The 20213-nt window shown below is 38.9% G+C and overlaps 2 protein-coding genes across 5 annotated transcripts in view; one reads left to right on the top strand and one right to left on the bottom strand.

The window, feature by feature from the left end:
• The window catches only part of CRYL1 (crystallin lambda 1), a 50382-nt gene extending 50010 nt beyond the window's left edge, over nucleotides 1-372 (bottom strand). The window contains exon 1 of the mRNA XM_030944165.1: nucleotides 238-372. Coding sequence (XP_030800025.1) covers nucleotides 238-269 — 32 coding nt within the window. The 5' untranslated portion in view covers nucleotides 270-372. The remainder of the gene's footprint in view (nucleotides 1-237) is intronic.
• A 5555-nt stretch (nucleotides 373-5927) lies between these two features.
• Nucleotides 5928-20213, top strand: part of IFT88 (intraflagellar transport 88) — a 42969-nt gene continuing 28683 nt past the window's right edge. Inside the window, exons 1-15 of one of the 4 annotated variants that reach the window (XM_030944132.1) lie at nucleotides 5928-6193; nucleotides 6808-6901; nucleotides 7866-7928; nucleotides 8053-8109; nucleotides 8946-8999; nucleotides 9368-9431; nucleotides 9508-9577; nucleotides 10423-10513; nucleotides 11594-11698; nucleotides 12743-12845; nucleotides 13500-13614; nucleotides 13713-13944; nucleotides 15469-15539; nucleotides 16223-16309; nucleotides 18850-18949. In XM_030944132.1, the coding sequence (XP_030799992.1) occupies nucleotides 6812-6901; nucleotides 7866-7928; nucleotides 8053-8109; nucleotides 8946-8999; nucleotides 9368-9431; nucleotides 9508-9577; nucleotides 10423-10513; nucleotides 11594-11698; nucleotides 12743-12845; nucleotides 13500-13614; nucleotides 13713-13944; nucleotides 15469-15539; nucleotides 16223-16309; nucleotides 18850-18949 (1302 nt within the window). In that variant the 5' untranslated portion in view covers nucleotides 5928-6193; nucleotides 6808-6811. Of the gene's footprint in view, nucleotides 6194-6807; nucleotides 6902-7863; nucleotides 7929-8052; nucleotides 9000-9367; nucleotides 9432-9507; nucleotides 9578-10422; nucleotides 10514-11593; nucleotides 11699-12742; nucleotides 12846-13499; nucleotides 13615-13712; nucleotides 13945-15468; nucleotides 15540-16222; nucleotides 16310-18849; nucleotides 18950-20213 lie in introns of those variants that run through there. The other 3 variants (XM_030944124.1, XM_030944142.1, XM_030944152.1) reach the window with 3 other exon arrangements.

Below are 20213 nucleotides of genomic sequence, written 5' to 3'. Positions count from 1 at the left end.
CCCACCGCCCGCACGGAGCCAGCACCCCGCTGTCACATCCGGCAGCTGCAGCAGTGGGGACAGCTGCGGCAGGGCCATACCCGACACTGAGTCCCCGAACCCCCTCCCCACAGGCCGGACCGAGCCGGGAGAGGCGCCCAAGCCCCTTCGCACGCCGCGGGCATCTGTCCTACAGGCGCCGCGCCGGAACCTCCTCCCGGGGGCGCTGCCCCCGCCCGCGGGGGACGAAAGCTTTACCTGCCGATAATGGTAACCTGCAAGGGCTCCATGCCTGCGGCCGCCGCCCCCAGGAGATGCGGGATGGGCAGCGGGATGAGCTACCTCTGCCCCGGTGCGGGCCCGCCCCGCCCGCGGCTCCGGCCATGTCACGGCCTCCCATTGGCTCCGCGGCCGCCCCCGCCCCGGGGCCGAGCCTGCCCGGGGCCGGGGCGGGGCCGGGGCGGGGCTGAGCCTGCCCAGGGCCGAGCCGAGCCCGAGCCTGCCCGAGGCCGGGGGCGGGCCGGGGGCAGGCCGGGGGCGGGCCGGGGGCGGGCCGGGGGCGGGCTCGGGGCGGGCCCGAAGCGAGGCTGAGCTTGCCCTGGGCCGGGGCCGGGGCCAGGCCGGGGCCGAGCCTGCGAGGCCGAGGCCGCGCCGGGGCCAGGCCGCGGGCCGGGGCCAGGGCGGGCGGGCCGGGGCCGGGGCCAGGGCCAGGGCGGGCGGGCCGGGGCCAGGGCCAGGGCGGGCGGGCCGGGGCCGGTTCCCACGGCCGCAGCCCCCCGGTCCCGCCCCTCTCCTCCCCAGTCCCGGAGAGAAAACGTGACATTTTAAATGCTTGATTAATATCAAAGATTATATTAATGTACTCTTAATATATCCAATAAATACTTTATCCTTGTCTTTCTATTAAAAACCCAAGCAGTCGAAAAGTAATACGTTCGAAGAAAGGTTTGATAGTTACTGATGAAGTTCAGTGAATCTTTGTTTGGCTATCAGGCTATCATTTGAATGTTTGTTCAGCTTCTTCTGAACAAACTTCTACTTTCCAAGAAAAATAAATAAGGCTAACATAATAATTTGGTACATCTGCCCGCTCACTGGCACTTTGCTAATCCCAATCACATTCAACAACGAGATGGAGAAGTCAAAACGATATATTCCTAAAGGCTTCATGAAGGCTGCTCAACAGCTACCAGGTGGAAAACCAAACTATTTATCTCCTTGGTTTCCTGAGCTTAACACCACCCATGTAACCTGAGGTATGCCAGTAGCTGGGAAGGGTTAGTGGAGCAAAGTGGCAGTAAACTGGGCCATGGGAAGATTTAAGGCAGTGGGACAGAAGAGTGTAGCGTGCTGTGCCAGTTCTGCTGCTCAGGGCTTATGTAGGCTGGTGTAGAAAGCAGCATTTTAAGGTTTTAGCAAGTCCCAATTTTGCTTCTTTGAAGACTAATTCAAAATGGCATGACTTGGCACATGCTCTAAACAGAAAGACTTTTGTATAGACAGAGCATAACTGAAGCAAACAATGCATACTTACTTTGTGAACTCAGGTTTTTACTTCAAAGAAAAAATGGTAAGTTCCTAGAACATAAAAGTAATGTCACCTGGGCTTGAGAAAATGGTCTTCAGAACAACTTTACCATCACTTGCATTTAGAAGCACTTACCAGTTATTTTAATACTCTTTGACCTCCTGAGACGTGCATTTATACCTTACTTGCCATCAGCAATAGACTAAGAGACAAAAGCCATTGCATATCTACAAAGTGGATTCAGAGAATTAAAAGTTCTGAGTGTTTCTGCAAGGATTTTAGAGCTAATCACAGCTGTGATAAAAACAATTGCAGGGCCCTTTAGTTCTGGGGATGAACAAAACAAGTCTATGGCAATGAAATGTGAACTATATTGTTGTTGTTGTTATTATTATTATTAGTATCATCATCCTCATCCATATATTATTGACAAAGGCCCATAGCTCTGCATTACTTAATCAAAACTAGGGTATGACTGCAGCTATATTCCCCAGCATCTGCAGTGATCAGACACACTGCTAAGTCCAAACAAGATCAAAAGAGGAGAGAGAAGTTTGCAAGAAGAAAAAATATAGATAATTAAATTCTCAGAAGTGTAAGTCAAGGGAAGAAAATATGACTTAAAAACAAAGTACAAGTTTAATTTTTGTGTAATAGCAGAAGAGTTTTAGGCCCAGTTCTCGCAGCCACCACAAGTTAGGGACAGTGATTCTCCTCCCTCTTCTGCAATTCACATGGAAAGGACAGAAGGTGCTGTAAGCCCAGAAACATCAAAAACCATAACCAACCAATAACATGGTGAAAGGACTTGGGGTCCATTAGGGAATGAAAAGTAGGGCTTGTACTGGCAGCAGGCATGTGCTCACCAGCATACGTATTCTTTCTTCAAAAGGTGTAGAGGCAGATTTGAGTTGTGTTGGGAGCTGCACAATTGATCCCTCTGTTTTTAGTCTTTTTCTATGGAGCATGCTCCTCTGCTGCCCCACGGGCAGAGCTGAAATCTGCTACTGGCCACAGACGGGTGGATTTACTGCAGGAGAGAAGCAGGATGGTATAAAAGGGTCGTGTAAGGGGAAATAACTCTCACTAACTCTGAGCCTTGGGGATGTGTAGTATGAAGGAGATGTGAATTCCCCCTTGGAGAAAATAAAGGAATGGTATGCTTTCAAAATACAGAGAGTGCTAGCCTAAGCTTTTAGTGTGTAATAAAAACAGAGGCATAGTTCACATTTGTTAAGTATTAGATCTGTTTAATATATCACTTGTTCACTAGAGCAACCAGCAAGAACATTTATTTGGTAATGGACTATGATCTGTTGCTACTATGTTACTAATGGTTTGTGAAGTATAATGCCTTAAAAAGATAGCTTTAATTTATCACTTTATTGCTGTTCTGTAGAGTTCTAACTAAAGGTTTGCATACTGTGTTATAACTAGTTGTACTGAATTTATGTTAAAACTAAAACTATCATTTTAATTATTGTTAGTAGTTTGTGCTGTTAATTTGAGTGGTCTTTCAAAGTGCAGATGGCCTGATGCAAATACTACCAATATTGTCAAAATGCTAATTCTTAAAGAAGCAATCTGAAGGAATAAGAAAGTAAACATTAGTAAAGTAGATACTACTAAAGCACAATTCAGCAAAACTAGATAGAATTATGTAGGTCAATAGTAAAAATACCAGTTAAGAAAATTATTTTTGTGTTGCAAATGCATTTCAAACCCAAACTACAACATATGGTACAACAAAGAAGAGCACATGGTGTGATCCTTGGAGTGTCCTGTGTAGGGCCAGGAGCTGGACTTTGATGATTCTTGTGGATCCCTTCCAATTCACACATTCTACAGTTTCATGTAGGTTATTTGTAACATATGTATCATTTATAATGAGGTTCTTCATTTTGTTTTCAATTTGATACTGACTAGATGCTTTTAGTTCTGTGATGAGCAGTTAAATGCAGCCTCACTGTTTGTGACAGTTGAGCTACTTGAATGGTTTCTGCATCACAGCAGGAAATCCTGAAGACCTGGTCTGTCCAGAGTTCAATACTAGAAAATTACTTTTTTAAAGATTACAGTGGGAGAATTACATTTTCAATTTAGAAAAACACCAATCAGTGTTTGATCAGATGAACAGCTCAACTGGTAGAGTAAGGGTAAGGTACACACTAACAGCAATTATAAAAGGTACACACTAGCAGCAATTGTAACAGGGAGACTGTGGCCAGTAACCCCTGAACCCAAATCTGTAGGTCCTGGAATAGTTTGTCTGAGTCCTTATTTGCAAAGATACTACTGGAAAAAGACAGATACACCATGTATTGAAAGGCAAAGGAATTCCTATTTAAGAATATAGCTTCATGGTTTCTTTAATCTGTCCTAAATTTTCACTGAATTCTCTGGATCAGGTACTTGATGTCTTGAATAGTGACTGAAGGAAAACCTCATCAGATTAGCAGTTTGCTTCAGCTGCACAAGTATGTAACTTGATGCCAGTCAGAGGACTGATGTGGGGCATTTAGTGACAGTCGTGGTTTAATCCAACTTAAAATGATCAGGAATTTAAAGCATACAATGCTACTTGGACTAGAGTAGATACTAAATGTACTCTTTTAGTTTTGTTTTTTTTTTCTTCACTTTCTAGGTTGCCTTCTGGATTTAGCCAATAAAGACAATTACATCATCTTACACCATTACAGGCTTTCTTACTGTAGCATCATCTTGTTAGATGAAGTCTTATGATCACAACCCAGGAGTAAGGCCCTGTGTCGCCACAAAGGATCCTGAGATTTTGAGGGTTTGTGTGAAATCTTCATGTATTAAGATGTATTTATACTTCATATCACCAGGAAAAAAACCCCAACCCTGTCAATTAACACAGCTTTTTGAAACATGAGCAAAGTCATTGAGACTCTCATATTCTCGTGAGTATGTCAAAAGTAGCAGCTGGAATGCAAGGTCTCAGGACCCGGGCCAGGGCATGTTCCCAGTATGGTCAGAGTCCATACAGGTCAGAGGCCACTTAAGTCTGAAATTATACACCCAATTTTGGAGGGTAAGGAAGTTTGACAACAGGAACATTGTCAGATTCCAGGGTTGCCTTGGTACCACCTCATTTACAAATCAGATGCACTGCCTCCTTGATACAGTGCCCTCTTTTCACTGCCCTAGAAATTTGGGCTGAAATGTCAGAAGAGTGCTGGGCACCAGTATGCCCAGATCTCCAACATGGACAAGCTGGATAGCAGAGCTAGGTCTATTACCACACAATCTACCTATTGCTCAGGTACTTATTAATGCATTTGGGGACAATGAGAAAAATCTAAAAATCACAGGTTCAATATATATGAGAAGTCACAGGCAGAAATAGAGGCGCTATTAATGTACATATTTTTCTTATGCTTAAGTTTATGATTTGTGGCAAGTAATGCAGCTGAAAACTTTTCCCACCCTAAGTCGGTTATTCTGCAAATTAGTTGTACTCCAGAAAATTCAGGTATAAAGATTTTCATGTCCAAAGGTCACAAGTCTCAAGTTTCTGTGTGAAAGTGGTTCATGCATGGAATGTGAACAGGTTAATGGAGGAAGTGATTATGTCTTAATAATTCTTTGTGTTATCTTTATTTCTCTTGTTGGGAGCCAGAGTAGAAAGACCTTTCACTTGTCCTCTGCAACTTATCTCTTCAGAAAGGACTTTGAGGCTGAAAGGTGAGCAGCAGAAGACTCTGACATTGCATAATGCGCACAATCTCTGACCATAAAAAGAGTGTTCTGACTGCACTGTATATTGTCTTTGCAACTTTCTTATGCTACTGGCATAAGGCAGTAGGGGTTACAATTGCTTTCATAAAATGTTTTCTCTCTCAAAGATACTGTAGCATGTTCAGAGATCCCTTCTCTATTGTTTTCCATTTAGCCATAGGAAACTTTCTCTTTCTTATAATGATTTGCCGTGGGCAAATCAACTGACACTTGTCAGGGTTTCCAAAATACCAAGAGAAAGTAGTAAAGATGGCAGGGAGAACCATCTTTTTTGTAAGACATTAGGGATTTAAATTTTTTAAATTTAATTTCAGAGGCTATGGCACACAGGAAGTTTTAACAACTTCCTTTTTTATTTTGTTTTTTAATTGAGCCTTTCAGTTTTAATCGCACATTTCTCAGCTCATTGGAGGAAAAGGTGACGTTTTGGATTGCGACTGGATTGGCAATGAAGCACGTGTTCAGGCATTTGACGGACTTTCCGGGCAGTTTACTTGGCAGGAGCGAGGCGAGTGTCCGCTCTCCGCTCCCTCGAGCGCCAAGGCCCAGCCCCCAGCCCGCCCCTCACGGAAGCACCGCCCGCCCGCCCGCCCGGCGCAGCGGCTGCGACAGCGCCCGGCCCCGCCCGCGGCTCGCCCCGCCCGGCCGCGGTGCATGCGGGGAGCGCCGCCGTGTCCCGGGCAACGCCGCCCGGCCCTGAGAGCCGAGCGGGCCGCAGGCGAGCCGAGGGCGAGTCCCGCCCGTGCCCTGAGCCGCCCCCGCTCCGGGGCTCATTACCGGGCCCCCGCTGGAGGAACCCGCGCCGGGAGCGGCTCGGCCGCGGGGCACCGCGCACGGCGGGGAAGCGACGGGGAACATCCTCCTCATCCTCCCGCTGCCGAGGAGCCGTGCGCTGCGACCTGGCTGAGGCTTGCTTGCTGAAGGGCATGTACTTTATGTTGTCGATGAAAGCAAACGTTGCCTTCTTGAGGTTTTTATGAAAACAGGTAGCCAGGCAAAGTGAGACACCTCAGTGTGCGCCCTCCGTGAGCGAAGGGCCGCCAGGTGAACGCGCTGTGTTAGACGGAAATATTGGTGGAGAAAGACTTTGGAACCCGGGCTTCCTTAATGCTAGCTTTAAAAACCCGTTTTAATTGAAATGGCTTCATAACTGTAGCTATGTTGATCTTAGAATGCGGAAGGAAAGGTTCAAAGCAAGATTAAATACCTTTCATTAGGCTAACTACTATGGTTTGCCCTATAAAGACTAACTTTATGAGTTGTCTCAAAGATGAGTTAGATGACAGTGGAGAGATACTATTCTAGAAGTAGTAATGCAATTAGTTATTATTATAATTTGGTTTTAATGATAAATACCTTTAAAACAATTTTCATAACTGATATAAACAAAAATATAAATCCATGAAATGGTGCCATTTAATATTGTTTATAGGTGAGTCCTAGATTTTATGACTGATCAAACTACTGCTGTTTATATTTTGCATTTTTAAATATATAAAACCACCAAGATAACATTTGGCATGTTAAATGTTTCACAGAAAAATGATGCAAAATGTGCATCCGGCTCCTGAGACTAATGAAGATGATCTCTATTCTGGCTACAATGATTATAATCCCATGTTTGACACAGAGGTAAAATATTTGCTGTTTCCCACCTTTCCCATACATAGGATTTTAACTTAGAATTATAAGATAAGAATTTATGGGTACAATAACATATAACTTTACAACTGCTTTGAAGTGAAATTTACTTTATTTAGCAAGAAACATCTGAAGTTTCTCTAGGTCTTCTTGAATAGTTAATTCTTTGGTAGCTTTCTATTCCAACTAAGCACTTGTGAAGATCTCAACAGATCTAAGATGCTGTAAAGGTTAGCATTTTTGAAGTATAAAATCATAATTATTTGTAGGCACATTCAGTGTGGTGTTTCCCAGGCTGTGTGCAGCAGCAAGTTTTCTGACAAAAGAGGCTCCTGTGTGGTCAGTAGGTCACTTGTTTCCTACTGTGCTGCTGCTGGAGGAGCTCGCAGTAAAAAATGGAATCCCGCAGGTCTCTGCAACTGGTAGAGCATCTGGGATGTCTTAAAGTAGCCCTGCAGACCACTTTTGGATAACTGCTGGTTTGGTGGAGTTGGGACAACTCCAGTGATGTAATTTGGTCCAAACCCACTAGCAAGACTTGGCATCTTGTGTGAAATACCAGTAGCCAGTTAATGGGAGTTGCTGCAGGACCTGAGAGACATGAGATGTTTTAATGTCTGCATTGCAGTTGTTAATGTCAAAATTCAGAAAGAGTGTGTTTGATAAGAGCATTTGGATGGAAAAAGAAATTAATGTTATATTTTACTACTTCAGCTCTCTTTCCTCTGTGTTTTTAGAAAATAACAAGTTTTTACATTTCCTAATCTAAATACCAAAAAAGACAGACAAATAATATAATAGTAATTTATTGTCAGTAAACCCTGTTCAGTTATCTTCAAGTATTTTGTGAAGAATTTTTTATTTTTTACCGATCTGCTTTCAGTAGTCTGAAGGTTGTGGAATTATGAGTTGGGTATTGTGGTTTTAAAAGGGCTAATGTTTTTATCTTTTCTAGGATTTAGAAAATGATGTAGCTTTTCAACAGGCAGCAAAAACAAGTCATGGAAGAAGACCCCCTGTAAGTACCTTTAAAAATACTTAGCATTAATGTAGATCTTACTATGTAGAAACACTAATAATTGACACATGCAGGTTTTAATTGGTGGGGGTTTTTTGTTTGGTTCTTTTTTTTTCCCACCCAGGTGACAGCCAAAATTCCTGCTACATCAAGTCCAAGACCTCTAGCTACTGGATTTGGGGCAGGTTTTTGCTCTGTTGTATCCTTAATGAAAATGTCATTTACAAAATATAAATGTACTATTTAATTTCATGCACAAAATGAGCCCTTCTAAATTAAGAATTTCATTCCAATGAACTGCATCTGATCATTGGTTTTAATTTACAATTTTTGCTCTTGGTCAAGGCATGGTTCCTGGTTGTGTTTATTTTCTCCCGAACCATGCTGCAAATCTTCTGTGCTACATAAGGCATTAGAGTCCAGGGTATTAATTGGGTTCACTTACAGGGGGAACTAAAGAGGTTGTTATTTGGGGGCTTGGGAAAATTTTCTGGAAGTTAAGGTGAAATCAAGTCTTGAAGAATATGGGCTCTGAAACATCTCTAGTTGAATCAGAAAAAATTGGTTGTGTTCCTAGATGTATTGATAAAATAAATCTGCATGAAAATATTACTTAAGAGATTAATACGGTGACAGGTTATATCAGCTCTACACAGAATTTTACTAAACTATTTTGTCTAAATTACTTGTTCAATTTCAAGCTAGCAATTTCAATAATTTAATAATGTGAAGTATGCTGCCTCAGATAATTTTCTATGTACTTCTTTTTAAAAGAGCTGATGGAAGTATCGAAATACATAAAAAACCTTTGTTGTGAATGTGTGCTAACTGAAGCATTCAACATCTTTGTTTGCCAGGAACTGGCAGTATATTGCATATGAGTAACCTAAATGGGAACTTTGCTATGAACTTATGTGACAGTTAGCTCAACTTTTAAAATTTAGTGTTGAGAAGACAGTATGTAGGCTTCTTATGCTTTGTGAATGACAATTTTAAATAACTTACTTATTTTTGTAGTCAAAGGCAACTTTAACTTCATCTATGGGAAGACCCATGACAGGAACTATACAGGTAAAAGTTCCAATATTTACATTTTCTATTCATTTGGAACAATGAATTTTTCTGGTAAGTGTTAGATACTAGTATTTAGAAGTTCATTGAATTAATACAAATTACTACATTTTTAATTTGTTCTTTTTTGAACGTAGTACTGTCAGAAAGCATGAGGGTAGTGATATGTGTTTTATTTGAGCACAGATTTGGAAGCAATAACAGTGTAGTAGTTTCTAACACTTACTGATATGCAATGAACAATTTGTCATTAAAATAATATATACGGAATATATAAAAATTATGTATAAAATATGTAATTATGTCTGTGTTGTCTACAACATAATTTTTAGTGAGTTTATTTTAATATATCTTCTTCTTTATTTGAGGATGGGATTTCTCGACCAATGACAGCAGTGCAAGCTGCAGGTTACACTAAAGCAGCTGCGAGAGGTATGGTTTGTAGAAATCACCAGCTGCCACAGGGAGATGTTACTTTACAGTTTTCAGTGCTCTGTTAATTTTTCAGGTTCTTCATTTGATCCTCTTGGCCAAGCAAGAGGTCCTGCTTCACCTCTGGAAAAGAAAACTTCAGACAGGTTTGTTCAGTTCTGCATTACATTCTTTCAAAGCATCAACAGCAACCAGCCGTGCAGAGAGTTTAAAAACATCCAGGCAGTTAAAAAAACCTTGAGAGGCCAAACTCTGAACTTGATGGAATAATGCCACAAACGTTTGTGCATGTGTTTGGCTGACTTTCAGGAGCATCTGATTTCAGTGATTTGTGGTTCTGACTTGCTCAGCAGCCTGGGTGTAGCTGTTGCCACACAAATGAGCTGAAACTTGCAGGGTGGTGTGAATGCTGGGGAGTTCACTCAGAAAATCCTTGAGTTTTACAATACCAAGGTTTGTTCCCCAAATAGCTGTACAGGAATAGGGAATCCTACTGAAATGTTTGGTTATTTAGCAGTGGAAAAAGTCTAGAAGAACCACAACTTTTTGTTATAATTGGCATTTGCAAGCAGTGCTTTAGAATTATGTATGCAAATAAAGGCTCAATTAATTGCTTTTCATGTGATATTTCATTTCATTAGTGTTTGATATGAAAGCTCATCTGTTGTTTTCTAGTTACTTCTCCTGAACAAATTTGTTTTGTGAAATCTGCCTGTCTGTACTGTTCTTGTAAGAGGATTTATGTTTTCATAGATCTCTGTTCTCAAATTAAGGTGTGAATGTGATATCTTTGGACTATCTTCTCTAGGCATAGTTTCACACAATACTTTCTTGAATGAGAAAACCATAGTTGTTAGTTGTGCCAGTTAGTTGTGACATGTGATATGTCATTGTATTGTTTTATTGAGAATATAATGTGTAAAAACTTGCTGTTTGCAGTTGCATTACTTTAACTTTAGTGTTAATCCTTTTGTTGTTATTTTTATTTTAGTTTAGAAGAGAAGATGAGGCAGTTGGAAAAAAAAGTGAATGAACTGGTTGAAGAAAGCTGTGTTGCCAATAGTTGTGGAGACTTGAAATTGGTAGTTTTTCTGACTTTCACCTTATTTCTGCTGTAATTTGTATAGATAGATGTTTCAAAATGACTTGTGGTCAAATGTTTAAAATTATTAAAATTATTTTAGTTCTAAATTTATTATACTTTTCAAGTCTAGTGATACCTTGCTTGCTGGAAAAAAAAAAGGTAGGAGTTCTATTTCTGGCGTATATATTGGTTAAGATTTGAGTGGTACAAAAATTCCCTTCTGCCTGTGTCCATTGACCTCTTCAGATGGGTCTGATGGATTAGTTGTACTGGCACAGTTCTGGCCCAGGCTAGCTAGCATTTGATGGTTCCTATGAATGATCAAAGGTTACCATGGATAAGGAACTATTTTTGATGGACAGTTTGAATGTATTTGTTCTGTTATAGAGGATACTAGTGCATTGTTGTGCCACTGAGTAGTGGCTAATTAACCAATCTATTTTTTTAGTTTTTCCTGAGCCTCTTGCATATATGCTCAAGAATGCTCTTGATGTCAAAGGGGTTGTTTCTTATGTAAATTGTTTCAGACGCCTCCAAGGATCCTATAGGATGTTTGTTTCTGACAAGTCCAGCAGAATATCCATTTTCCTGCAAAAGTCATCAAAGTCGTGAACTCATTATCTGTAAAATAACCAAGTTGGATTTGCCTCCTATCATAAGGACTAGGAATCAAACTGTATCTTGAAGTACTTCTTCTATCACTGGCTTCCAATAGCCACCTTGAGTAGTAACCATTACTTTCTTAATCATTGTACCCTTGTGGAGGCACACAGGAGTGCTAATGGCACTTGCTAGACCCAAAGTGTTCCTTGTACAAAGGATATTGACACCAATCTGCAGAGAATTATAATTGGGTACATAATTACACAGCTAAGCAGACTTAGATAACTGTATGTGTGCCTAGTGCTAATTAAAACCTTTCAGTGAATTATAGTGCTTTTTTCAGGCATTTGGTGCAGTCTGTAAGCCAAAGAAAATAGACATGAATGTATTGTCTTCATACTTGTTTTGAATGTATTTTCATCATCATAAGTCTGTAAGATTCAAGGCACTGTTAAATTCTAGTGTTTTGTTTAAGGCTCTGGAGAAGGCAAAAGAAGCTGGAAGACAGGAAAGAGAATTGTTGAGACAACGTGAACAAATTGCTCCTCCAGAAAGTATCAACTTAGACCTCACTTACACAGTAAGTGCTTAGAAATCTTTAGTGACTGACATGTTGCTAAAAAACCACCTGAGGAGAAATGTCAGTGTTTCCTGAAGTGTATGTGTATCTGTGTTGTAATGCTTCTGGCAGTGTGCAGAGGGGATCCATTCATGCCATCGAGTCCATTCCCATGCAATCTCAAATGCCAGAGAAACCACAGAGTCTATGTTAAGTGGAGGAAGAATTTCCATTAATATATTTTCTATTTATTCATTCACATGTAAAACCTGCATATCAAAATACAGCAGATGCAGACCCTGTATTTCAGAAATAAATAGCCTAGAGAATATAATATGGCAAGAGGAGAAAACAAAATAGAAAAGATGCTGCCTTTAAATTGAACTATTAAGTGACTGAGAATGTGTTACATTAAATAGGATATAGTAATATTTCTGAATCTAAAGGCAGGTATCCAGATTTACACTCTGGTTTTCAAATAGTAAACTTTTTTTTTTTTTAAAGCGTACAACATGCATAAAAATGCTTGAGAGATATTTAAATTCGTACTCCAAGTAGTGCTGTAGAGACAATTATTAACAATAAATGTAATGAATTAGGCAGACCTGGTAATTTAATTTACCATGAAGGCCGAAGTAAAGCTGTGGAAAAAAATGCAGAGCTATTTTATCTGACACCAACAGAACTTCTGTTGTGAAACAGCAGTTTGGAAAAATTCTCCCCTTCTAAACTGAGTGACCACAGGCAATAGGACCCTTTTCCACACGTTGGGAGTCATAAATTACACACAGTTTCTGAGAATTATCTTGTATAAATATCTTTTAATAACCTTGCATTATAGCACTGTGTTTACTTAGGTCTGAGGCCCATGTAGCATGACTTTGAATGCTAGTAATTTATGTACAAAAATAAAAGAATTATCTAGAATAAGTAGCTTTTAAACTTGTTTCCTCTATATCAATTTGCAAGAACAAAGGAACATTAAAGATGGGAAGCTTACAAGTGATAAAGACAGTAGTTCCAAGGTAAAATTAACCTGAAATCTGTAATTCCAATTTTTTATAGGTTCTCCTCAATCTGGCCAGTCAGTATGTTGCTAATGAAATGTATGCTGAAGCACTGACTACTTACCAAGTTATAGTGAAGAATAAGATGTTCAGCAATGGAGGTAGGTTGTATCCCAAAGTGGATTAAAACTGGCAGTCAGGCATTCAAACTGAGGACTGCATCTGCATGGTGCTGATACTCTGGGAACTCAGCTCTCATGTCTGCCACTCAGAGTGGGTGACAGGTATTCATAATCTCTGACTTGGAGAGCCAGACCACATCCAATTATACTAATCGTGAAGTCTTTTCTTTCCACAGACTAAGCTAAACATAAAGACAAATACATAATTTTCTCATGTCACACATGCTATGTGGTCTTCTCTGTTACTATTTTTTTTTCTTTTGACTTGGCCTTTCCCTCCTGAAAGCTTCTTTTAGTATTTTGCGTATCTCTGAGACTCCTACAGCGGGGTTTTTTTTTCAGATATGCTTATTTGCAGTTTCTTTCTGGAGAGCACTATAAATAATCTCCACTTCATCCCTCAATTCAAAATCAGAATACATCTTTCATGATAGTTCTATTCTAGGTTTCATCACTACTTCATCTTCTCTCTCATCTTCTCTTGAGTTAAACTCAAAGAAGGCAGTTCTGTGCAGTGCAGCTTTAAAGGGACATTGCTATCCTATAATGAAGACAAATTTATTAAGGTGGTGTTCTACTCTGTCAGCTTGAAACACTTTTAAAATGTTGTAACTCATTGACTCCTTTTGATAGGTATACTGAAGGTAAATATGGGAAATATTTATTTAAAACAACGGAACTATTCCAAAGCTATCAAATTCTACCGTATGGCTCTAGACCAGATTACTAGTTCCCACAAACAGATGAGGTGAGTTTCTTCTAGGAGGCATGCTTATGAAATACAAGTTTTGAATACAGTATGATTTAGTAGTTAAAAATATAACCTAAACATGATTTCTTACTTAGGATAAAAATAATGGAAAATATTGGAGTTGCATTTATTAAAACTGGCCAATATGTTGATGCCATTTCTTCATTTGAAGAAATAATGAACATATCCCCAAACCTGAAGGCAGGCTTCAACCTGATCCTATGTTACTTTGCTATTGGAAATGGTGAGCAAATGAAGAAAGCCTTCAAAAACCTCATCGAAGTTCCCTTGGAAGTGGATTATGAAGATAAATACATTTCTTTAAATGTAAGTTTGAAAAAATTAAATTGTGTTTTTATATAGTAAATCAGGAGAAAGAGGGAGAGATACTGAATGCTTGGACTGCACTGAATTTGGAAATTGATGTGTATTTAAGTATCTAAAATAACTTTTTTACCAGCATGCATTTAGTGTGGCAGTAGTGCTCAGGTATGTTAAATAATGAGAGAATGTTTAAATCTCTATTTCCTCAAAAGAGATGATGTGGGTTTTAACCCACACCACAAGATTGTCTTCATAATGATTTTGTTGAAATTCATTTGGGCTTCTTTACATAGCTCACTTACTGCTTTACCATCTTCATTTATATAAAATTTTAATAAAATATTTATAAGGTAAAATAAAGGAGCTCAATAATAAGTGGGTTAATGCAAGTTTCCTCAAGTGAATGTTAACAAAACTTGTAATATTGTAGTGTTATTTTACAGGAGAAAACTATAGTGACATTTACAGATGTTTATTTTAGTTTATTAGACTCTGCTGGAAACTGGACTTTCTTTGACTTTCCATGATGCTGAAGAGAGGAAAAAATAATTAATAGGTTTAGGGTCACTCTTAGAAAAATCCTCTATAGAAAGATCAAAGCTTTTATCTTCTAGCAGTCTTTTTTTCAGTGATGCAAATCTTTCAGTCCTAAATAACAAATATATAACTAATCTTCAAACAAAGCTTAAGAGTAGCTGTTGTTTCCTATTGTCATAGCATAAGGAAATAAATTTTTAACATACAAAGCATACAGATATATTTATTGATATATATGTATATATTTTAATACATTTTATATAATTTCTTATATTAGAAATTATATAAGAGTAAGGATCATTAAGCCTTTGAATTAATTGAGGACCATGTAAGATTATTCATTGGAAGAAAGCCTTGAGACTGCAGAAGTTATTTCTAAGGGTAGGCAAGCTGTGGTTTTAACAGACATTCCAAGTTCTCTGTTTTTTTATTAAGAGGTCAGAGAAAAGATCACAGTTTCCTTCTGGTCTTTATTTTGCATAAATCTATGGTCTGTCCCAAATAAACAAGGAAGGGGTGGCTATCTGACATACCCTGCATAACTTCTTTTAGAGGTAGCACAGATGTGTGATAGAAACCATAAGATGATCATACAAGTTATTGTAACGAGGAGGTAGCGCAAGTCCTCATCTGCTGAATGGCACGGTGATTCAGCAAATGCTTATTTTTAAGCATGAGAATATTGTCAGTGTGATCTGCAGCCTTCCTGGTGTGACACATGACATGAACTACATCTGTTAACAACCTTAATGTGAGCTGTGACAACACACATAAGCAGAAAACCAGTACTGAAGTAGTTGTAATGCTGAATTTCAGAGTACATGATTAGAAAACTACTTTGAACTGAAGCTGACTTTTTCAAATATGGAAAGTAAATGACATTATAGACTATTTATTTTACATCAATTTGTGGTTGCAGTCATACTGTCTATAAAATAAGTTAAATGTTTGTATGCTGGTATAATTTGCAGTTGTTTTGTCCTCCTCCAGGATGATCTACATACGAATCTACTGATTGAAGCCATTAAAAATGACAGTTTAAGTCAAATAGAACGTGAGAGGTAATGGTGGACTCTGTTCTTTCTTGACTGTGGTGCCTTGAATTTTAGCTCCTGGAAGGATTATCTGTCTTGTCACCTGTCCACAGCTCTTGTTACAAAAATGTCCTCCCAGTTCTTCGGAAAGAACATGCTCAGAAGAACCAGTTGGGTCACTCAGTTCAGTGTGCTGCCCTAAAGTAGAGTACCTACCCCAGATGTTACAGGGTACGCTGCTTAAAACTCGTAGCATTTGAGATTTTTAAAAAATACAGCCGGTGTGCTGTGAAAGGAAAACAGAAAAAACTCAGATCTTACTCATGATACAGGGGAATAGTAGTAACAGGGAACTGGTTACATTGACTTCTGAGATTCGTACTGAGTGCAGGAAGAAGCCAGAACACACTTTATTTTGGTTTTTTTCTATACATGTTTTGAAATGGTGCCGTAGAATTGTGTGCAGATATAGAATGGTTTGGGTTGGAAGGGACTTCAGAGATGATCTGGTTCCAGCCCCCCTGCCATGGGCAGGGACACCTCCCACTAGATCAGGTTGCTCAGATCCCCATCCAACCTGGCCTTGAACACTTCCAGGAATGGGACATCCACAGCTTCTCTGGGCAGCCTGTTCCAGTGTCTCACCACCCTGACAGTGAAGAATTTCTTTCATATTTTTGTGTTATGTTTTTGTGGTTTTTTTCCTTTAGGAAGTCTTTGGCAGAGGAGTACATCATGACAGCTGCTAAACTCATTGCACCGGCAATCGAGACATCTTTTGCAGTAGGCTATGACTGGTAAGAGTCGAGTGGGGCTTCTTTTTGTCTAAACTCGGTCAACTCTTGTGCTGGTTATGAAACCAGTTCAGAGATGGAAGCAGCTTGGGAAACACAAATCTCTGTGCATCACAAACAGCAACCAGGCTATTTTCAGTTTGCCTCCTAACACAACAAAGCATTAGAGTGTGTTCTGTCTTAAAAAGTATTTTATCATCAAATGCCAACTCTTAATTACACATTTTATGGTGTTCTGAATTCACACAAAAAGTTCAATTGAATTTGAAAATTCCATTTCAAAATTGAAAAGCTTTTAAAAGTCTCAGCACACAAATGCTATATGGAAGGCAGTGCTTACTAGTCTTTAAGGTTGGGGATGGCATAATGAAGACTTGGGGTGCTTAAAAATTTTGATTACTCCATAGAGTCATTACATAAAATACTGGAACCTAAATTTTAAGAAAGATTTGTTTTAATTTAATTTATGAACTTAATGTTTATTAATATAAACTTAATCTACCATTTCTTAAAACACTTGCATGAGTGTACCCAGTGATAGGCTGCTGACACAGTTCATCATTTGGACTTTATTTTTCAGTGTACAACTTAGCTTTTGCTTTCTGTGGTATTTTCTATGGCAGAATACTCTTCTCTTTAAAAGAAATTCAATTAGACACGCTTCCTATAATGACAGTATAAAAATTAATAGCATAGGTTTTCCAAAATTTATTTTTAGTTTTGTATTATAAGGGCTTACTTTGTTTTTTTTTTAATAGCATCAGAAAAGAATATGTATGCAAATGAATGTTGTGTATTGCAGGCACAATATTACTAATATATATTATTAGTGTTTGGGTAATGAATAATGTTTGATGGGAAAAGAAGACTGTCTTTACCTGGGGATTATGGCCTGTTAGGATTATTCTCAAATTTTGCAGGTCCTATAATTATAGTTTACTAAGAAAGCTGTTTATACTAACAGGAAACAATCTCTCACACAGGCATGTATTGTCTGCTACAGTCCACAAGGTGGTATTTGATGGTTTAATAATAATTATAATCTTATCATTCCCTACTTCTGCCATTCTGAATTATCAGGATTTAAATAATATGTCTTGTGAAAAAATAGGTTGTTGTTTTCTAATTTGTTAGCATGAGCAAGTCAGATTTGTTTGCTCTTTGTCTTGTATTTTGTACAGAAAAACTGGAAAAGGTTGTCAGATACTCAGTTTTCTTAGTGCTATCCACAGAATACTTGTCATGGAGTAACACACTCTCAAATGTGTTCTGGCTAATTGAACAGCTTTTGCTGAGATCTGTAGGATTGTTTTTTGGGTATCAGGACAGATGTACTCTTTGTTATTTTAAGCTGAGGTATTCAAGCCCAATGAAGAAGTTTTAACCGGCAGCTTGAGCATACTTTTTCTGTTTATAAATTTTATTGTGGGTCCTCTGAGTATTAAATGTACTTTCAATCAAATTCATTTTATTTAGAGAAATAAAGTGGGGACAAATATTCTTCAGAGTTTATAACTTTGTACTTAAAATGTGACATAATATTGGGACTATTCTGTCTCTGGATAGTTAGATCTCATGGCATTTTATGGTTAAAAGATGTTTAAACTGACAGTTGAAAATGCTTTTTTGATGTTGCAAAGACATCTGTAATAAAAGAAGAAATTACCAATTTTTATTACAACTTTTTCTCTAACATAAAAGGTGTTTGTCTAAAGATTGTCCACGTGCCAAACCAATTATAACAGCAGGCAGTTTGTTGAATTAAACTTCTGTTGGCAAAATAGCCAGTTATTAAAAGGAAAGAAGGTGGCTTTCCACCAGTTAAAAAAATAGTGGAAGGTATTAAGGAAGCATCCCACAAGTTGTTCATTTGCTGTGCCTGTTTTCCAAATGTTTGAGAGAACAGGATATGCATACAGTAAATAAAGGCCTTACTTAAATGATCAGGCAGCTGAAAGCAGATCACACCAAACCATGTAAGACAGTGTCTGTGAGTGAACATCCAAACTGTCTGCTGCCTTCTGTTCTGCACTCTTTTTGCAGAAGACCCTAAGCCACAAATTACTGGGGAATGACCAGAAAGAGACTTATTATTAAGACTTGATTAGTATTATGGTGTAGCTCAGGGACACTGTCTGTAGTCTCTGGCTTCGTTTAGTAATATTTTTTATAGGTTAGGTAATATGTGCATCGGGAGATGAAATTTGAAAAATCACATTGTAGAATGTAGCTAAAGAAAATGGCTTGAAAAATTATTTTAGTCAGTTTTTGACATCAAGTATTGCTCAGTGATAGAAAATAAAGTGATATTTAGGCAGCTGACTTAAAAGAAACAAGAGTTAGCAGAGATACTGTAATTAAGGTGGGTTATAAGACTGAAATATTCTTACAGGTATTTTTAATCAGAGTGTTCTTTTCCACTGTGATGAAAGATGAGCTAAGAAAATTCAGTTTGGAAAGCAAATTAGCTGAAAAAATATGTAACTTGGAGGCATTTGCATAGATGCATTTTGTTTATCTTCATGGCTTACTTTCTGTTGCAGGTGTGTTGATGCAGTGAAAGATTCCCACTATGTGGAATTAGCCAATGATCTGGAAATAAATAAAGCCACTACTTACTTGAGGCAACAGAATTTTAACCAGGTATAGTAACTTCTCACATTAGTACTTTTCAATACTGTATTTGCAAAGATACTTTTGTTAGCCACGGCATATTTTTTGGCAAGGGAAAGTGTGACTTATACAAATAATAATTATTTTGATGCTGATCAGTAAAATAACTTTATAAAAACACTGACAAGAGACAAATTTTATCTAAATGAAATTTCTGCTGTGGAAGTTAGAGTGAATACAGTGCATTTCAAAATCAAAACACCTAAGTATAGTTTTCTTCACTGAGTGTCCCAGCTGTCATTGCAGTTAATGGAACTCAGGTCAGTACAGTCAATAGAGCCTAGAAAGCCTTTGCTAATAAGCTTCGGGGTGTTTTCATTAATATGAGCTGAATCTTTCTCTCAATTAGGTTGGCTATAGTACCAGTACATGCAGCTGCACCTGCTATGGATAGTTATTGTTTATGCTCTGGTATTCCTGCAGCTCCCCACATACTACAGCATTCCCGAAAATACTGTAAATTGTCCTTATACTTTAGTTGGCTCTTTTGTTATTCCATTACATACAAGGCTTGGTTTGGAATATTAGTAGTTAGGAAAAAAGCTTCATCTGAACAAAAACAAACTCAGATATCTGAAAGGATTTGATGTGTTTTCTTTTAAAATGCACTGGTACAGTCAGTGATAGGAGTGCTTTATAAATAAGAGGGAATAGAGCAATCCCCAGCTGTGCACAAGTGGCAAGAATTACAGTAGATCATATACAGCAAAATTAGAGCTGAAGCTGTGAAGCTGTTATCTTCTAAGGTCATTCATATTCCCGCATCTTGGAGGGATGCACACAGGGCCACATGCTTAACTTCAGCCTGCTTTTACTTCTATATTTAAGCTTTTCTGGTCTTCTGAGCAGCTCTTGCACTCCCTGTCTGTGTTGTCCTCTTCTCCTTCCCTGTGGATACAGCAAGAAAGTTATCCTGTATGTCTGACTATTGTGATTTAACCCCAGCTGGCGACTAAACCCCACACAGTCACTTATTCCCTGCCCTGTTGGGATGGGGGACAGAATCAGAAGAGTAAAGGGGAGAAAACTCATGGGCTAAGATAAAGAGAGTGTGATAGGTAAAGCAAAAGCTGTGCACAAAAGCAAAACCAAGGAATTCATTCACCACTTCCCATGGGCAGGCAGGTGTGTTCAGCCATCCCCAGGAGACCAGTGCTCCACCATGCATAATGGTGAATTGGGGAGACAAGCAGCATTGCTCCAAACATCCCCTCTTCCTCCTTCTTCCCTCAGC

The sequence above is a fragment of the Camarhynchus parvulus genome, chromosome 1, assembly GCF_901933205.1.
Source record: "Camarhynchus parvulus chromosome 1, STF_HiC, whole genome shotgun sequence".
In the NCBI taxonomy this organism is placed as follows: Eukaryota; Metazoa; Chordata; class Aves; order Passeriformes; family Thraupidae; genus Camarhynchus; species Camarhynchus parvulus.
The sequence above is the reverse complement of the archived record's forward strand: the minus strand, read 5'-3'. Positions and strand labels throughout refer to the sequence as shown.